The following is a 19,720-nucleotide window of genomic DNA, read 5'->3' as shown; positions in this document are numbered from 1 at the left end:
TATTTCTCCTAAGGGTTTTTTGAAATTATAACAGGTCACTCAATCATCAAACATTTATTGCAGCAAGCATTTTTAAAATCTTATGCCCTTTGCCAAATACTGGGCAAGTTGTTGGCTACAAACTTGTCTGGCTGAATTATTGGACAATTACTTTATTCCCAGAAAAATACCTGGCATAGCTGTTGTATTATTTCCCTAAGGCTACTATAACAAGTTACCACAAACTTGATGGCTTAAAACAACAGAAGTGCATTCTCTCATGGTTCTGGAGGCTGGAAGTCCAAAATCCAGCAGTCAGCTGGGCCATATTTCCCGAAGGTTCTAGAAAAGAGTTCTTTCTTTCCTCTTCTTGGCTTCTTGTGGCTCCTGGCCATTCCTTAGGACTCCTAGGCTTTTAGATGCATCCCTCTAATACCTGCCTCTCTCTTCTTCTCTGTGTGTTTATTTCCTTGTGTGTTTTCCTCTTTCTATATGGAAACTGGTCATTTCCTTTCTATAAGGAAACTGATCTAGAGCCTATCAAAATCAAGATGATCTCACCTCTAGATTTTTAATAATTATATCTGCAAAGGCCCGATTTCAAAACAAGGTCATTTTCTGAAGTTCTAGGTGAAAATGAATTTTGGTTGGGGGGCACTATTCCACTCACTGTAGCTGTCATTGCTAGCTTGGGTCTGTATAGATACGATGGACAGTAACAGAGATGCGAATGGAGAGAAGCTCAGCTTTGTCTGCATAGACATCTTCTTCCCATCTTGCTGCTGGTTTTTCACTGTTCTATTCCCTGTCTTGCATATATCCAGATTCAGAATGCCCACTTGGATTCTCATCTCTGATTCACATGATTCTTTGGCATATGGCACTGGTTCTTAAGTGTTTGCCAAGCTCCTGACCCACAGGTGCTCTCGCAAGTACCCTGGCCCATCTGGACCTGCGTATTGCCCTTCATTATCCACCTTCTTCCACTTAACGTATATTCACTGGACACTTCCTGTGTGTCAGCCACTGTGTTGGATGCTGGGTTCTTGGTGATGAACATGACAGACAAGATCCCTACCCTCACGAAGTGAACATCCTGGTTGGCAGAGGGAATTGGGGATGAGAATAAGTGAAAAACAAGCAAACAGATACTTAGCACACAAAACTGTTTCTGGCATATAGTAGGTGTTCAATAAATATATGTGATTTAAAGGAATGTGTAAGATAGTTTCTGATAGTGATAAGTGATATGGAGGAAATAGACTGATGTGAAATGAAGCATCTAGATAGGGTCAACATAGAAGACTCTTTGAGAAGGTGATGCTTAGGCTAATGTGTGAAGAAAAGGAAGAAGCCAGCAGAGGAGTGCGCCTTAGGTAGAGGAAGGAGCAAGTGAAACATCAAGGAGATAATAACAAGCTGATTGTATTTGGGAACAGAAGAACAATGAACTACATGATTGAGACAAACAAAGCAAGGGAGAGAGTAGTACAAGCCAGCATGAGAAAGGTAGAGGGAGCTCAGTTATGCTGGAAATTATTGATAAAACAAAGAAGTTTGGTTCAATTTCCAGTGCAATTGGAAGCCATTTGGGGTTTAAGCAGTAGATCAATGGTATTTAACTCATGAACTAAAAGATCACCATTGCTTCTCTGAGGAGAAAGGATTGTAGGAGGCAAGACTAGAGGAAGGATGTTTTAGCACATAAACAAGTTACAGGTGTAAATGATATTGATCCCCTCTGTCCTTGGTGTAACCAGGAGAGGACTGGGCTGGCCAAAGCTGTAGAGTTGGTCTGGTCACAAGAGACTTTCATCTTTTAACCTGAGCTTGCTGAATAATTAGCATCATTTTCCATGTCAGCCATGATGTGGAAAAGATTGGAAAGCACTGCTCTAATGAATATTTTTCATGCTTTCTGGCCATCAAGCTTCGTTTACGCACTCTCTCTGTCTGGAGAATTTCCCACTGAGGTACCCGGCCTCCAAATGGCCTCTAATGACCCCCACATCCTGGCATTCACAGCCTTGAGTGGTTGAGTGGTCCCCTCCCCCACTGCATCAGGGTTTAGTTTGGGTAACCAATAGAACACAACAGAAGTGATGGTATGTCACTTCTAATACTAGGTTATAATAGACTGTAGCTTATGTCTTGGGCTCTATCTCTCCCTTGGGTCACTCACTGTGGTGTAGCTAGCTGCCATTTTTTGAGAATACCCAGGTATCCCTGTAGAGAGAACTATATGGCAAGAAACTGAGACTTATAGCCAATAGCCAACCAGTAAGTGTTATTGAAAGCAGCCCCAGTCAAGCCTTCAGATGATGCTGTCCTGGCCAACAAACTGATTGTAATCACATGAGAGACCCTGAATCAGAACCACCCAGCTAAGCTGCTCCCACATTCCTTGTGCTTAGAAACTGTGGAAAAACCAATATTTGTTTTTTTTAAATTGTTCAATTTGGGAGTCATTTGTTACATAGCATCCCTTTTGGAGCACTGCCATCACAGGGTGGAAGCCAGAGACTCTCTTTATTAGCCCTTCTTGCAGTCCTGAGCTTTACCACACTGACCCATCTGACTGAGACTTCAACTTAGGAAAGAGTGATATGCAGAAGGGGGTGCTGCAGAGAATGGATTCTGGTGAAGGTGGTGGAGGGAGATTCAGCTTTCAGAGGAGGCAGAGGTGACTCTCATGCCCCACCTTTGTCCCTGTGAATGGCTGTGCCTGCACCCAGCAGCGGTGGGGGAGGTAGAATCACCACTGCAGCTGTCTGCTGATGGGACGTGGATATTGCTCCTGGCTGCCTGGCCTCAAAGCCTGATTTACTCCAGGAAATTCTTTCATACATTTTGTTTAAATTATCTAGTGGGCTCTGTTGTTGGCAACTAGGAACTCAGACTGACACAGAAGCCTCCAAAGGCAAGTTACAGAAAACACTGCCTCAAAGTGGCTTAAAAATTTTGGAAATCATCGCCCCCATAGCAAGAAGTACAGAGGAAGAAGGCTGCAGAGGTGAACCATCAAGAGTCTGGCTCTGCTTTACTAGAGGACTCAAGGCTATGCCCTCCCAGATGTGTATTCATCTTCTCTGGCTGGTCACGCATGGTTTGCCTGTGACAATTCCAAGTATCAGATTAGATGTGATAACGTCCAGAGGTAGAAAGAGGGTCTATATTTCTCATGACCCTTTTTAAGTGGTACCTTATTCAGGAGCCCTCTAGAGACTTCCCTTCATGTCTCACTGGCCATAATTTGGTCAGATACTCCTTCCTAAACCAATCACTGGTAAAGAGAATGGTATTATCACAATTGTCTTCGACTAATTAGGTTCTACCTTCTAGATCTAGGGAAAGAGCCAGATTCCCTAAAGCACATGGCCAGGTGGAAGAAGATGGCTATATGAAAAAACATTAGGGCTTTTCTGTAGATTAATAGATGCTGGATAAGTAACCAATACTGTCTGCTATAGGAAGTTATTACAAGGTCCAGGCAGAAGTTGATGGTGCTTTGTATTAGGCTGATGGAATAGAAGCAGAGAGGAGAAAACATTTTGGGGATATATTACACACCTGGAAGCAAAAAATGTGCTGGTGGATTGGATTGGAGGGGGAGGGAAAGGTATAAAGGGGATGATGTGTTTGTTTAGATTGAGCAATTAAATGGAATAATTAATTTAAATGAGGAAAGTTGGGAAGAATCAGGTCAAGGTGAAGGTGAAGTTACATATTTAAATAGTTACCATGTAGGTAGATTAACATACGAGTTTGAAGCTAAAGGGAGATTATAGCTGATGATGTCAACTTGAGAGTCGTCAGCTTATAGAGGGACCTTAAAAGCATAGGACTGAGTGAGATTTCCTAGGGAAAGAGTAGCAAGAGAGGAATCCAGGTCTGAGAACCAAGCTCTGGGGCGCTACAACAGTTAGAGGTCAAGTAGATGGGAGGAGTCGGTGAAGAACAGCGAAAGGGAGCAGCCTGTGAGAAAAGAACATCGAGGCAGATCCCAAAGGCTAGGAGATGGTTCAGATGTTGTTCTCAGCCCCCCGAGTCCCAGTTCCTCCCCACTGCACCCCACCCCACCCCACCCCACTCTACCCCTGGCTGTCTATGTTTGAAGGTAACAACCAGCTTCTGCATTTTAACTTACATCTGTGTTTGAAGTTGCATATAATAGATTTACTATGAGTGAGTTTCACTGTTAATTGAGCCTAAAAACCACTGGAGACCGAAGAAAAATGGGAACACAATCGAGAAAAAACCCCAGTGCTTTAGAAAACCTGTCTACTTTTTCTTTCTTGAATAATATATGCAAGATATTCTCCTCATAAATGTCATAGAAAATGGCTTTAAAAAAACAACATAAAACCTCACCAAAGAAACTTTGAATATATCTTCTACTACTCCAAACATTTGAAAAAAAAGGTGAATAAGACCACCTCTTACTATTTTATTTAGGTCATATCCTTAAAGTAGTTCACCAATAACATTATGTCGCTTTAAACAGAACTACCATTTCAAGTAGGACAATTGATACGTAATAATTTTTTAAGATCTAAAAGCACATTAGATATATCCTTTCATTTTAACCAATGATGGTTAACTTATAGTTTATAAAGTATACCTCTTCTAATTAAACCTTCAAAGTCAGGCAACTACCTACAGTTCATTAAAGTTCAGATTTTGCATAAAACCTCCATTATCTAAACTTAATGAGTTTCTCTTCCTTTCAATACACCAAACTCTCTCAGAAGAGGTCTAAACTCTAAAGACCCTTTAAGAAATGCAAAATAGGACTTCACTTTGGCTCACTGCTGGGCTCTGATGAACCTGGGGGATTCTAACTCTCCTTGGAAACAAATATTCTTCCACAGAGAATAAAATGGTTCAAAAGAAAAAAAATATAGCTTATTTGCTACATTCACGTGCATCTAGCAACATTGTTTTATTGCAACAGGTAGAATCCATTGCTTCTGCTACTGGCCAAACCTAGAAAAAGACTTATTATTTTCCCAATAAAAAGGTGGAGGTTATTTAAAACATACACATATGGGACATATTTTAGATATCTACATGAAATGGAGAGAAAAGAGGTAAGAGAAACTTAGTAAAGTACTGCCCAGGTGGAAGAAGAGAAAAACATATTTGTGTGGCAAAGGACAGCAATTATTTTGCAGTTATTGAATGGGAAAAAAGCATATGTCCAGTTAGTGTAAAATCTCTATGCAAGATGTGAACTTTGGTTAGTTGCAGATAGAGAAATTGAGGTCCCTGTGCTGGAGGAAGATAACCCTAATACATATGGACGTGAGAGGCAGAAGTACAGAAGAAAAGTAGCAAAAGGACCAAGAAAAAGCCAGTGGAAAGGACTCAGAACACAGTGGGATTGTCGATTGATTTCATAGTCAGGTGGGACTGGATTAGCAGAATAATATGAGCATAGAGCGTTTTGCTTGTAATTTGTAGTATTATCGCCTGGGCTTTAATTCATTTTGGTATGTGGATTTGGTTTTTCTGCATTTGTTCGTAGGGATCATAACATTTGTTCATGGGGATCATAAGAGTCTCTAAGAGTGTATATAAAATTTGAAAAATCCTGCCAGGCAATTCTCATATGAGATTCATGGGGAGGCATATTGTATGGTGGTTAACTTTCAGTCTCTGGAGTCTCCCTAACATGGGTTTGAATCTCTGTTCCACTGTTTAATAGCTGTGTGACCTTGGGCAGGTGACTTAGGCTTCAGAGTTTCGGTGTTCCCATCTATAAAACCAGATGCTAATAACAATAGCTATTTCAAATGGTTGTGGTAATGATTAAATTAAAAACATGTAAAGCACAGCATACAGCATGTGGTGCAGAGCAATTGCTCAATAAATGTTGGCTGTAAATGCATGCATAGGCTGGACTGGAAAGACCACACAGGACACAAAGATGTTGGTTGGACCCTGCCCATCCTCACATGCAGAAAGCAAAATCAGGGCATAGATGTGACTGCATCCACCAGAGCTGGCAAAGGCATGAGGCCAATAATGCTCTTATTGGCCATTTGGGCCTGTTCAGCTTCAGGATGTGGGCTCTGTGCTCTTACCTGAAGCCACCTGCAGAGGAGTGGTGGTTGAGATCAGGGCTCTGGAGCCACACAGCTCACCTCTGCTGACCAGCTATGTGAACTTGGGCAGGATACTTAATTTCTGTGCTTAAGTTTCCTTAGCTGAAAAGTGGGGATAATTAATAACAATACTGTCTTTGTAGACTTGTTATGGAGATTATATGAGCTAATATATTTAGAACATTTTTAGAGTGTCTGACACATTGTATAAGCTCAAAAATAGTAAAAATGATTGTAATTTAATTGTTATAATAACTTTGAAATAGACCTCTAGGATTCCAAATTCTACTTTGTTTCCCCAAAAAACCTTTGCCGAATGAATTTATGGACAGAAAATGAGAAAGAAGAAAAGTAGGAGAGGTTAGGTTAGAGGTAGGAAATAGAAGTCAAGAAAATTTGCGTCAGGGATAACTCAAAGCATAACTGATATTAAGAGGATTAAAATTTTGGAACCAACCCAAAAGTTATATCAAAAACCTTTGCATTTAGTGGGCATTTAGACATTTGATTAATTGATTGTTTGATTAAACGTGATTAAGCACTAAACTCATCAGGTAACCTGAAGCCTGGTCTTTGCACAGAGTAAGGGCTGAGACAAACATATGGGTTTTGCATGGTCTTCGAATAAGACCAGAGAGACAATATAATGATATAATGATGCTTCTCTCTCTCTCCCACCTCCTCCCCTCCTAATCCCCCTCCCTCTCTTTCTGTGTACTTAGAGGTTTTTGTCAAAGTCATTTGTTACCAAGCAAAGGATCAAGAAAGGGATTATTGAAACTCTTCTTTAAGTGCCCAATACCCACATTCTCGCCCATAAATGTGCACATTGACCTCTTCACTTAATAATGAGGAACCTAAGTGTAGGTTCTCCTACTCTAGATTCATTTTCAGCACTAGGAATGGTGGAAAGGTGTTGATTAATTGGAATATTTTTTTACTGGCATCTCTTTAGCTAGTGGGATATCCCACAACTACTTGTCACATAGTCTAGCCAATTTGGATTTCTTCATCCTGTTCTCTCCTTGAAGCATCCATAGTGACTGAAGCAGTTGTCCAGACTTGTCCAGGATGAAGGGCATCAGCCATTTTGACAGGCAGCTCTAGAGATGAAAAAAGCATTAAAAAAAAAAATTCATCTGGTGGGGGAGGGTACTGAGGTCCAGGTTTTTCTCAGTCTCAGCCAGCAGAAATCTGACCTCTGCTCTCTCTTCTGGCCTTGTTCTGGAAAGATGAACAAATGTAGAACCACGAGTGTCTACGGAGAAGGGACAGCAGAGGAGTGCCAGGCCCTCTGACCCGGAACGTCGCCTTCTGTTCCTTTCAGTATATTCTGTGTATGGTGTATCTTTTAAATGCTCAAACTAATAAACCTCTGCTTTCTTTAAAGTAAAAGAAATAAAGTTATAACTTTATAATTGACAATCATAAAACTGGGAAGAAACCCACACAGTCCAGGAAGGTGGAATAAGGATTTTCGAACACACCAGAACAACCTGCTACTGGGGTAACGGTGCAATGATAACAGACTCATGGGCAAAGTAGATCTACTCAATTCCTAATTTGTTTTCATTTCATCTCGCAAGAAAGTTTGCTACAAATAGGAAAGGATGAAGCTCACAGATTTAAAAGGGGATTGATGCCCAAGATGAGAGCGGTTGTCACAAAACATGAGCTCTATAGTTAGTTCCAGTCTCCTGGTCCAGGCTCTAAAAGAAGTGTGAGGATGAATACCTATTTTGCTTAATTAAGCGGCAGGTTTTTGAGCATTTCATGGGAGTGCAAATCATTAAGAGATAGTATGAGTTCACTAAGAACTCATCATGCTGATAGAACCTTATTTTCTTTTTGTTAAAGACAACTGTCTGTCAAGGAACTAAATCAAACAAAATGACAATTAACAGGAAGTTCTGCCAGTAATCTCAAACCATTTCCCAAGTACAGAATATAGGTCTTAGGAACAGGAGTGGGGATGTGGCATGAAAGAGAGCAGTATGGAAGACTTACGGGATTTCATCCATGGCATGTTGAGATGCTGTGACCCAAGCAGCAACTCAGCAGCTTGAGGTGCAGAGGGAGCAGGAAGGACTGGATGCCACCGGTTGAAGGACTACACTGTGAGTGCCGGGCTCAGCTCAGGTGCCACATTTCAGAAGAGATTCTGGCCAACTGAAGCGCATGTAGAAGGCAGTGAACAGGATGATGAGAGAACCTGAGCAATGTCAAAAAGTGAGCGAATAAAGATATTGGTGTTTTTATCCTGGAGGTGAACTAGAACAGTAGTGTGGCTTAGAAAACATAGGCTCTGGAGCCAGACAAACTTAAATTTGAATCCTGGCTGTCTTCATAAGCTGTGGGATCTTGAGAAAGCTACTAAATATCTCTGTGCTTGTTTCCTCAACTGTAAAATGGAAACATAATGTGTACCTTGTTGGGTGATCAGGGTTAAATGCAATAATGTATATAAAGTGCGTGGTATATAACAAACGCTCAATAACTATCAGTTAGAATCATTAATATTATTCCTCAGGGGACATCATACATGATTTCAAACGTTGTTTTCCAAAGGCTCTTTTCCTCAGCATATAAACTGGAGCTTTTCAAACTTCATAGTTCGGAATATGTCTTAGTCTGTTTGTGCTGCTGTAACAGAATGCCTGAGTCTGGATAATTTATAAAGAACAGAAATTTATTTTCTCACAGTTCTGGAGTGTGGGAAGTCCAAGATCAAGGCACCAGCATCTGGCAAGGGCCTTCTTGCTGCATCACCGCCACATGGTGGAAGGTAGAAGGGCAAAGAGACAAAGGAGGCCAAATTCACCCTTCTATAATCGCTTTAATTCCACCCACGAGGGCAGAGCCATCATGGGCTATTCATCTCTTAAAGTCCCCACCTCCTAATACTGTTACAATGGCAGTTAAATTTCTGCATGAGTTTTGAAGGGGACAAACATTCAAACCATAGCACCGGGGATGATTTTTAAGAAATAATTTTGTAGGTCTGGGTGAATCCCAGGAATTAGCATTTTAATAAGAAACCAGACAATTCCAGAGCAGAGGGCCAGTGAACCTTACTTTGAGAAACATTGCTATAAACATATGGAAGTCTCTCCAATCTTCAAACAGCTTTCCTTCTATGCACCTTTCTTTTTAGTTAACACCTTCTTTGTCCTCCTGCTTTGAACGACTTACTCCTAGGCAGTAAGTCTAAACAGAAAAACTTCCCATCTGGGGCACCAGGGAAGCCTGGTGTGCCACAAATGTGTTGTACCTGGGCTGAGATGTGATCCGTTCTGAACACCAGTGGCCATAGCAGTATCTCAGTTCCCTTCCATATGATGTTTACTCTCCACATTTTCTCTCGTTCTTCAGGAGCTCTTTCCAGCTGGCTATCCTGTAAAAGTTGCAGGATCTCCTAAGGCCTGCATCTCCTAAGGCCCTCTCTCCTAAACTCTAGACTCAGCTCAGAATCTTACTTCAACACATTCTGCTGATTAAAGTAAGTCACAGGACCAGTCCAGATTCAAGGAGAAGGGAAACAGACTCAACTTCTTGATGGGAGGAGTGGTAAAGTCACATTGCAAAAAGACATATGGAATGGGAAGGATCACTGTGGCTGCTTTTGGGAACAATTTCCCAATTTGTCTTTGAACAAATGATTTAACCACCTGATTTTATTTTCTTCACCTGTAAGGTAGGAAATAATAATATCTAGCACTTTGGGATGTTGTGAGTAATAAGTTAAGAAAGTACGTTTAGCACCTAGCACATTGTAGTGGACACCTAACAGCAACAACAAAAACGTATATTGATTGAGCCTATGCTATGTAGCAGCACTGTTCTAAGCACTTTAAATGTATTACTTTATGTAGTCTTTGTAACAATTTAATGATACACATATTAGTTCTCTGATGAGAAATTCTAGGCACAAAAACATGTTAACTTGCACAAGATTGGTTGAATAGTAACTATTCTCCCCAAACCTTGAATGTCTTACTACCTGCTACATCTAGAGAACACTTCTTAGTTTTTTTCTCTTTAAATCCTATTTTTATTCTTTTTAATATTAAAAAACAGGGGCCATGCTAATCTTCTCTGTATAGTTTCAATTTTAGTATATGTGCTGCTGAAGCAAGCACTAAATCCTATTTTAAACATTGATGTTGCTGGTCACCCTTCTATCAAACACTCCTCTACACCTCAGCCCCCATGACTCCCCACTGTCCAATTTTTCCTTCTTTTTCTCTGATTGCTACTTTCCTATCTCCTCCTTGTTGAGCCACATTTTATAATAAACGCCCAAGTTCTCTCCCATTTCTCCAGCTCTTCTTTCTCAGAGGAGCCCATCCAATGTGGCTACTCAATTTCTACGTTCCCATTGATGATCTCCAGGCTTCCCTCTCTTCTAAACTCTAGGCTTGCATTTCTAAGTGTCATCAGGGTCTCCTCACTTTATGCCCCAGGTAAGCTTTTGAAATTTCTGTGTCTTTCATTTGGTCCTCCTTCCATTGGTTGCAATCTTGCCACTTAATACTTGAAATGTTTTTCAAATGTGGACGTTTCTGGCAATCAGTCAATGCCTTTGGCCTGGTCTAGGCCTTCATCATATCTCGCCTGGTTTGTCAAAGTCATTTTTAAATGTATTGCTTTCAGTTCCTCTCTGGCATAGTGGCATTAGTGTTACATTTCTACACGTTTTACCATTCACCTCCTCACCATTACGACACCAGCCGTAACATCACACTCCCTCTGATATCACCTCGACTGTCACCACTGTCCCGTGGTCTCTTCCTCCTCTCTCTGTGTCCCCTTCTTTCAAAGACCAGCATCTGCTCACCTTCTTCCACAGCCTCCCTCTCAGCTGGTTTCTTCTCCCTCCTGATTTTTCTAGGGCAGGGAGTCTACCTGTCTTTGCATAACTCTCTGGAGTTATATTTATCTTTACAACTCTGTATTTTCTGTGCTCTTCCCTTATAAGCTCGCTGAAGCCCTAGCACCATTCACAGAAGCATTTCACAGCTTGCCTGTTGGGTGAACACTCTATAGGATCCCGAACTACCTTTCTGTGCAATATGATTTGTTATGATTTGTCCCTAGAGACAGCACAACCTTAAGGCAAGAGTGCCAGTTGCCAGTTATAGAGATTCTACTCTTAATCTCTACTCAAATTGTTCTAGAGTAGGGCCTAGACACTAGTATTATGTAAAAGGGGGGAAAAAAAGGAAAGAGAAAAAGAAAGAAAGAAATAAGGAAAGAAAAATCAGTTACCCTACTCTCTTATGTATGAACTTGAGCAAGTGGCACCTTTCTGAGTGTCTTTCACGGGTAAAGTGGGGGTAACAGTTATACAGATTTCGTTGGGCTATCAAGAGAGTTAAATGAGATTATATCTTCTCTAAAAGGCCTGTGGCACAGTGCCTGGCACACACAAAGAGCTCGATACTTAGTGGTTATCCCTTGAAAGGCTGGAAAGGTGAGTGGATGAGAGGTTCCCTGAGGTCCCTTCCAAATATCCAAGATTCTGTAATACTCTTCCTTGGGTGCTGGAGACACGTTGTCAATATTCAAATTTCCAATCAGTTGCTTAGAAAACCAGCCAGGATTTACGGAGCTCCAAGTAAATCTCAGCGTCTTTCCCAGGAGTCATTTATTTATTTGATTTTAATTCTCATCTGAGAAGCTCCACCTTCTCCAAATCACCACAGTGGTTGAAAAGGGCCTGTGCTTGGGAAACCCTTTGTTGAAAAATCTTGAATCCAAACCCCACATTTGGGCATCTGTCACCTTAGGCCCAAGGTTTATGCCCAGGAGGCTTTTTCCAAGTTCGAAATGGGGACTCGGTTCTGCGCATCTGACAGGTGTGGTCCAGTTTGCAACCTTCGCGCCACGCATCCAAGAGCGTCCTTTGGACGCTCGCGGGGTGGTGGGAGGGGGTGCTTGGTTTGCATCAGGGCGGAGGGCTGGGGTGGCAAGAGTGTCCGCAGAGCGCACCCGCTCACACTCTCCAAGCCTGGGCGCGGCCGCTCTGAGCGCAAGGTCCCGAGCCGAGTCCGGCGCTCCGCCTGCAGCCCGCAAGCACCCGGGGTCCCAGCCTGGGGCCGCGGCGATCCCACCCCGCGGCGCGCACCCATGACCCGGCCCCGCCCCCCGGCGGCCGCGAGTGGCGGGCGGAGCGCAAGGAGAGAGGCGCGCTGGGCTGTGCGGCACCGCCTCTCCTCGGTGCCGGGGGAGGGACGGAGGGGCCGGGCGGGAGAGAGAGAAAGCCGACCGGCTGGTGAAGAGCTGCATGCAACCGGTGGGAGGCCGGGCCGGCTGGGGCTGGGGCTCGGGCTCAGACCGTTTCTCGGCGGGTCCCTGGCGGCGAGCGCGGACGGCCCGAAGGCGGCGGCTCTGAGCTGGCAGGCGGAGGGCTGTCTCCCGCGCCCGCCTGCCCGGCGCGGTCCGAGGATGCGGGGGGGCGATGCCCGGGGCCAGGGACGCGCTCTGTCACCAGGCGCTGCAGCTGCTGGCCGAGCTCTGTGCCCGTGGGGCCCTGGAGCACGACAGCTGCCAGGATTTCATCTACCACCTGCGGGACCGTGCCAGACCTCGGCTCCGCGACCCAGGTGAGTGCACGCCACCGCCGCCTGGCGTGACCTAAGGGCCCTGGACTGGGACTTGGGGCCGCACCGGGGCCTGGGGCAGAAGAGCGACGCGGACTGGGAGAGGGCGGGGGGTGGCCACCCAGCCAGGGGAGAGATCAAGAACCAGAGCACCTTGGCCTGATGCTGGAACCGGGTGGGGGCCGGGTGGCTGCTGCGCGGAGGCCGAGTCGGGGTGGGCTGGGGCAGGGTTGAAGGGACCACGCCCGCCACCTGCGCTCCCATCACCAGGACTCCTGGGGGCGGCTCCCAAGCTTAGAGCTACGCTCTGCACTTCCTGGGCTCTGCACTCCCAGCCAGGGGAGGCCGCGGCGACCTCCTGAGCCGTGGAAAAGGGGACGAGGCCGAAGGAAACTCTGGGAAGTTGGGAGTTGCGGGCGGCCCCGGGCTGAGGCTGAATCTCACCAGGCGCAGCTCATCCTTGCTCCTGAGCGCCCAGTTCCTTTTCCTTGGTCTAGGGTGAGAAGGGCGGGACGGGATCCGGCGTTGGGCTGGGGACAGGGAGCTCCTGGTCCAGGGCAGCCGGGCCTGAACCCATTCCCTGTGGGTCGCCAGGCGCGGAGCTGGCCTTGGGCCTGGGCTCTTGCCTCAACCAGCTGCTGCCGCCGGGCGCACTCGTGTCGGTGGGCTCGTCGGGCTCTGCTTGTGCACCTGTAGTTATCCCTAGTGAAAGCTGCAAAGCTCCTAACTTTGGAAAGTTCATTTATTTTGGCATTTGACCAATTAAGGTTAGAAGAGGGAGTTTCGGTGGAGACGTCTGCTTTCCCCAAGGTCCCTGTGTCTTTCGGGTCTCATTCCCTACTGGTTATGGGAAAATACATTCCTTGCAAACGTTTACTCAGACACTTCTCACCTCATCTGGAGTAGTAATTTTCTCGGGTACTCTTCCAACCTAAGTACTTACCAAAAAAGCATATTGTGGTTGGACCGTTAAAGATGGGATGAGAAAATGGCCTTTCCCTTGATGTTCCTGTGGATAAATATTGGGAATGAGCTATTGCTGTGCAAACTATCGCCTTCGAGTTTACCTCATTTTAAGCCAAACTATTATATAAAAATCCATTTACTCAAAGGATAAATTAGAGAATTATTTAATTTGTAAAGAGTCACACTGAGCATGTTTTAAATAGCGTATCCTTGATAGTATATTCAAAATGGGTGTCTGGGGTGAAGTCATCTGTTAAAAGTTTAAAACGTTTTTTGTTTTTTTTTTTCTATTGGAAAAGCAAAAATATTGTTCCCCATTCCCGGTGGTTACATTAAGTTTATCTAATGATCGCTAATGTGTTACTTCAAAATGGAGAATTAAGTCGAGAAATACTGATCCCAGTGGTTTCCCAGGAGGTTTAATTTCCAGCCCGTGTGTGGCTCATTGCTGGCCGTGGCGTGCTGCATAGACCGCAGACAGGCATGGGAGCACCTAGTCTCACCAACCGGAATCCCAGGAAGATGTCCTAAGTGGGGGAAGTTCTGTCCTTAAGCAGCAGGAACAAGAAAATTATTTAACATACTTCACCCAAAGCAAGTGTTAGTGTTGAAACATCTCACTTCCTAGCCTGTGACTGTGCCACATGTTCTCCTTGTTATCCCACATAAGCAGTCATCTTTGGCTTTACAAGAGAAGGTGGATGAGGCCTATCACTGAATCACGTGTTTAATACCCCACATCTTTTTGGCCAGTTTTCTGCCTCTGTTCCTTTTAATCCAGGGGCTGGATTCTGTGTTCTCAGGTTCTGCTCAGCCCCTGCACTGGGCAGCCCTTGAGGAAGAATCATGAAGAAGACATCTTGCAAGGGGAAATCTGATTCCTTGGCTGAGAAACAGCTATAGATAAGAGTCTGCCTTGCTGCTCTCTGAGTCTCTAAAAGCAGCTCTGCTTTCTTAAACTAGGGCACAAGGGTTTTGAGGTAGCACCATGCCTGTCCAGCTCTTTGTTTGTGTTGGGAAGTAGCCTCCGGATGAGGCAGGGGTGGGGGACTGCGAGTGCAAGGTGAGAGGAAATGGGGCCTAAGATGACACCCAAAGTGCACCCTCTCCTTCACGGCACTTCAGCTCAGGCCAAATCTTCCTTCATTTCCCTTCTTCCTCGCCTAGCCCACATTAATTCTTACATCAGATGCATTTATCTTCATCCCGCTGGTGGAGGATGTCTAAGCCAAGAGTGGCTTTAATCTGTTAGCCCTTAAAGCTGAGTGGCTGTAGAAGCTGCGCTGCACAACACGATGTGAAAAGTCCCTGCTATTGTATAGCGTGAACCAGAATAATCATTACAGCAGCCCTGGGACATGGGTCCCCAGAGAGAGTTGCCTCTGTAAATGGGTGACTTCCGTCTCTATAGAGGAATACACCTCAATGTCTAATCCCAGCTTTCTCTGTGTATCGTCCATCCACGGCCACCTGGTGGTAGCTAGGTTTTCTCAAGCTACACTAAAGACTTGGGTTATAATTGGAGAAACACAGGAGTAATTTCCTGTAGACAGCAAAGTGACCCTGCATCCAGCAGAGTGACCCTGCATCTAGGATGTTTGTTCATTTTTTTTAGAGGTAGGGTAAGGCCTGGTCACAGTCTGGTGGGCCTGAGCCATCAGAAGCGTTATGTTTTGCCCAGGTAGTTGGAATGCCCTGATGGGGGAGAGCAGCACTAAGCCTTCCCCAACTTGGTGTTCATAGAGGTCTTGATGCAAGTGTAATTTTTAAAAATGAACCTGAGTCACAATTGAAACTGGAATGCCTTACCCAGTCCATCCTCTGTACAAACTTGTAGAAAGTAAAGTGCTGATCCTTAAGCTGAGTGTGAGCACTTAGAGAGCAATTAGAATGCTCTGTTGATTGTCTTCATGTTGTTTTATATATTGATGTTGTGGGTTGTAAACTTGCAGATCCCAGAGAATAGCCTTTAAGGCAGAGGGAAGAGCAAGTGCAAAGGCCCTGAGTATTAGAAGTATTAGATGAGATTCAAAGAATGGTGACTCCAAGTATGGCTGGAGAAGAGTGAGAGAGATGGAGAGCTATAAGAAATATGGTCAAGGACTGGAGAGGACAGATCATAGAGTCTTGTAAGCCATTGTAAAGACTTTGGTTTTTACTCTAAATGAGATATGAAGCCATTAGAAGTTGTTGAGCAGAGAAAAGACAATACTCTGACTGCTATGTTGAGAAACTATTGTAGAGGAGCAGGGGTGAAGACAGAGAAACCTGTTAGGAAGCTACTCTAGAAACCCAGATGTTGGTGATAGTGGCTTCAACCAGGATAGTTGTAATGGAGGTGGTGAGAAGTAACCAGGTTATGGACACAATCTGAAGGTACAGTCACTAGTATTTATTGATGGAAGAGAGGTGAAGGATGGGAGAAGAGTTAAGGGTGACTCCAAGGCTTTTTGACCTAAGCAACTCCATCTACTAAGCAGAGGAAGACTTCAGGAAGAACGTGGCAGGGAGAGAGGAAGGGAATCAGGAGGTTTCTGTTCTGTTTTATTTTAATTTTTTGTACATGTTAAGTGTAGGATGCCTCTTTAGATAGCCAAGCTGTCTTGCAGTTGGACAGTGACCTGAGGTATGAATATCTTCTTTAAAATCTGCTGGTCTATGCTCATATTTTGTAACTGGAGATTTAACTGTCAAGAGGGCTAATTGGTTGTAGAACAGCACTTATTGTTAGAAGATTTTCTCTTGTAAGGAATTAAAAGCTTTCTTAAACTTCCACTCATTGATCTTGATTATACTTGTTGCAGTCAAAAATAATTAGTCTTATCCCTCTTTTCCATTATATACCTTAACTATTAGAAAGTAACTATCTTAACTTCTCTAGACCTATTGTTTCCACATCTGGAAAATAAAGGGGGATTGGATCATATAATGTATATATTTTAAATATATTTTATCATTTTCCTTGTAAGTCTTTACTTCTGTGGGGTGCCAGTCATGTATGTGCCAAGCACTTTATGTTGGTCATTTCACTTAGTCCTCCTAACAGTCTTCTAAGACCTACCTGTGCTCAGAGCACTTGCCTGTGGACCAGCAGCCTCTGGGAGCTTGTAGGACATGCAGAATCTCAGGCCCACCTACTGAGTACGAATCTGTATATTAATAGGATCCTGAGGTGGGTTGTAGACACATTAAAGTTCAAGAAGCATGGCTAAGAGTGATTGTCCATATGAGTAAACTGTGATGCAGAGAAGTAAACTAGCCCAGGGCCATGGGTTCCATCTAAAAAAAGAGTTGAGTCCAAGTCAAAGTAGCCTCTTAGGTAGACATCACATATGCTAATAACTTAGGTGTTATTGTCAATAAAAATTTCCTAGATATTTTTCATAAGAACCACCCTTAGACCTACTTTCTCTATTCCATATTTGTGTAATGGATTTAATCCCCAAGTGTAGGTTAAATTCTTTGTAGTTATAGAGATTGAGCTTAGTATTTTGGTTATGAATTCTGTCATCCAGGATACTAGTTTTCTATTCGTGTTCCAACTCCATATTCTGGAGATTTTTCTGCATGCTCTCAGTGTCAATGCCCATGGTCTAGAAAATTTTCACCAGGTCAAGGTGTGAAACAGAGCCTTAAGACTCATCATTAGTTACTCTTCTCTCCAGGTAAATATTACTCTATTCAAGAAAAGCTTTTTCTAGACGAGTGGTTTTCAATTTTGGCTGCATATTAGAAATTCTTAGGGAGCTCTCACAAACAAACAAACAAAAATAAACTAAATGAAAAACTACCAGTGACTGAGCTGTACCCTAGACCAATTAAATCAGAATATCTGGGAGTGGGGCCTGGTATCAGCATATTTTTTAAGTTCCTCAGTTAATTTTAATCTGCAGCCAGGTGGAGGACAACTTTTGAGACCATCAGGCGAAGGGTGAATCCACCTAACTCTTCTCAGCTTACATTTTTTTTTTTCAAAATTAGGTAAGATGTTATCAAAAACCAAGGACCTTGATTATTACCCTTGTGTAGCTAGTACCCATATCAACTGATTCTTCACATTTTTTGACAATATTATCCCAAATTTTTATTTTGAGAGCTCTTTAAAAATATCATGAGACTCTATTATGGCCATCCAATTTGAAGGGAAAAAAAACCCCATTATTTTCATTTTATTAAAAATCCAGAATGTAAAACCTTCACTAATGTCACCTTGTGTTGAGTTATAGTGAAGTCACTTATTAAAAGAGGTACAGTAAAGTAATAGTTATAGTTTTGAAGGAAAAATCTCCAAAATAATCAAGATTAAGGATTAGCTTTGATTCATATTTTCTAAGATAGTCAAAAGAGAATCAATCTTAATACACTGGATGTTTATGAATAGACATTGGTGTGATTATGCACAATGGGATTAATTTTTAAAAATTAATGTTAATTGCAATCAGGAAATAGTCTTCTAAGGAATGGGTGGCATATTGGATGCACAATATGTGGAGATCTAATTTGCATTTACTTCAGTGACATTTTAGGGCTTCTTCATAAATATTTTATTTAAACAAGTGTGTTTTCATCTCTGTGGGATTCCTCTACATGGACCAGTGAGTGGTTTAGTCATGAGGTAATTATCAAGAGGGAAAAACAAAAACAAATTGTGGTAAAGGCATCACAGGCAGCCCTATGGCCAGCTGCCTTGTTCAGAATAAACAATCAAGAGCACAAACTTTTGGACGTGAGCTAAACTCTCAATGAAAATTTAAGCTGACACCTAAGGGAAATCGTCCCAAAATTCCCTATTATGTACAGAGCATAGGTGTTGCTTTCTCTGAGAAAGCATAGTGGCAGTTTTGTGTTTGTGTGTGCAAGTGCTATTCCCATATGGTTGTAGGGGAAAATTCCTAGTATCTTCTTAACTGATTGACTTGAGAGAACTAACAATTGCATACTTCAAAGTGTATAGAGAAAGGGGAGGAGCTTGGGGAGAGCATACAGGGGAGAGCAGTCTTACTTCTAAGAGGTTAAGCGTGAAGTATGTACTTCTGTTTTCTGAGTGAGGTCGCAGTTTGAGTTGTGAAGTTTGCACTGTGATGATTAATCTTCCTTGCAGCCATCATTGTGCATCGCTTTTTCTTTTAAGTGTTCCATTTGGTTGGCTCTAGGAATGTCTTTAGACCAAATCAAAGCCTAAGGACAAGGCTTTGCAGAGCTCCCTGAAATATTCATGTGCCCTTGTGCATGTACTTTATCACACAAAAACTTTTATGTCAACATTGATAGAACTGCATCTGAAAGAAAAAAATATCACCTAGGACATCAAGATGGCAGAGTGGAATTAGCGAGAGCTTTGGAGTCAGAATCTGACTCTGCACTTACTAGCTTAGTGAACTTGAGCAAAATATTTCCCTCTTCATGTTATTCATCTATAAAATGAAAGGGGAAGATTGCTGTAGCACTGTGCCCAGAGTAAATGCTCAAGTAAGTGCTCAATAAATGGATGGTGTTGTTAGTAGTGTCACCTGCCCATGTTTCCTGTCAGCCTTGGTCCATGGACATGCGTATGTTTTACCATTTGTAATCATTTGTAGACAAAATTTCTCTTCTACTTTTTTATAAACTTAGCATTTAATCCTCATTTGATAGCTGTATGTACCTGGAAAAGTTATTTAAAATCTGTGTCTTAGTTTTCTCATCAGTAAAATGTATTACTAGTATCTGGGTTATTAGCATCCAGATAAAGGATGCCAGTTCAACTTGGATTTCAGATAAACAATGGGTAATACTCTGTGGCATATACTTATACAAAATAATTATCTGTTGTTAATCTTGAAATTCAAATTGAATTGGGCAGTCTATATTTTTATTTGCTAAAGCTGGCAATCCTACACTAGTACCTATCTCATAATGCATGTGAATATTTACCATAATACCTGGCACATAGTAAATGCTCAATAAATATGAGCCATTATTACTATTATTATAATTTCCCATGATGAACAATCATTATCATGCAATTATTATTATTATTATTGTGAGGACTATGTATATTGCAAAGAATTGGTACCTTTTTACTTA

At 42.8% G+C, this 19,720-nt stretch overlaps 1 protein-coding gene across 1 annotated transcript in view; it reads left to right on the top strand.

Annotated features, from left to right (window-relative positions):
• Positions 1 to 12,311: 12,311 nt before the first annotated feature.
• SYT9 (synaptotagmin IX) overlaps positions 12,312 to 19,720 on the top strand; it is a 178,494-nt gene continuing 171,085 nt past the window's right edge. The window contains exon 1 of the mRNA XM_012654271.1: positions 12,312 to 12,691. Coding sequence (XP_012509725.1) covers positions 12,547 to 12,691 — 145 coding nt within the window. The 5' untranslated portion in view covers positions 12,312 to 12,546. The remainder of the gene's footprint in view (positions 12,692 to 19,720) is intronic.

The sequence above is a fragment of the Propithecus coquereli genome, unplaced genomic scaffold, assembly GCF_000956105.1.
Source record: "Propithecus coquereli isolate 6110/MARCELLA unplaced genomic scaffold, Pcoq_1.0 Scaffold44, whole genome shotgun sequence".
Classification (NCBI taxonomy): Eukaryota; Metazoa; Chordata; class Mammalia; order Primates; family Indriidae; genus Propithecus; species Propithecus coquereli.
Note: the sequence above shows the minus strand (reverse complement) of the source record. Positions and strands in the feature narration are given on the sequence as shown.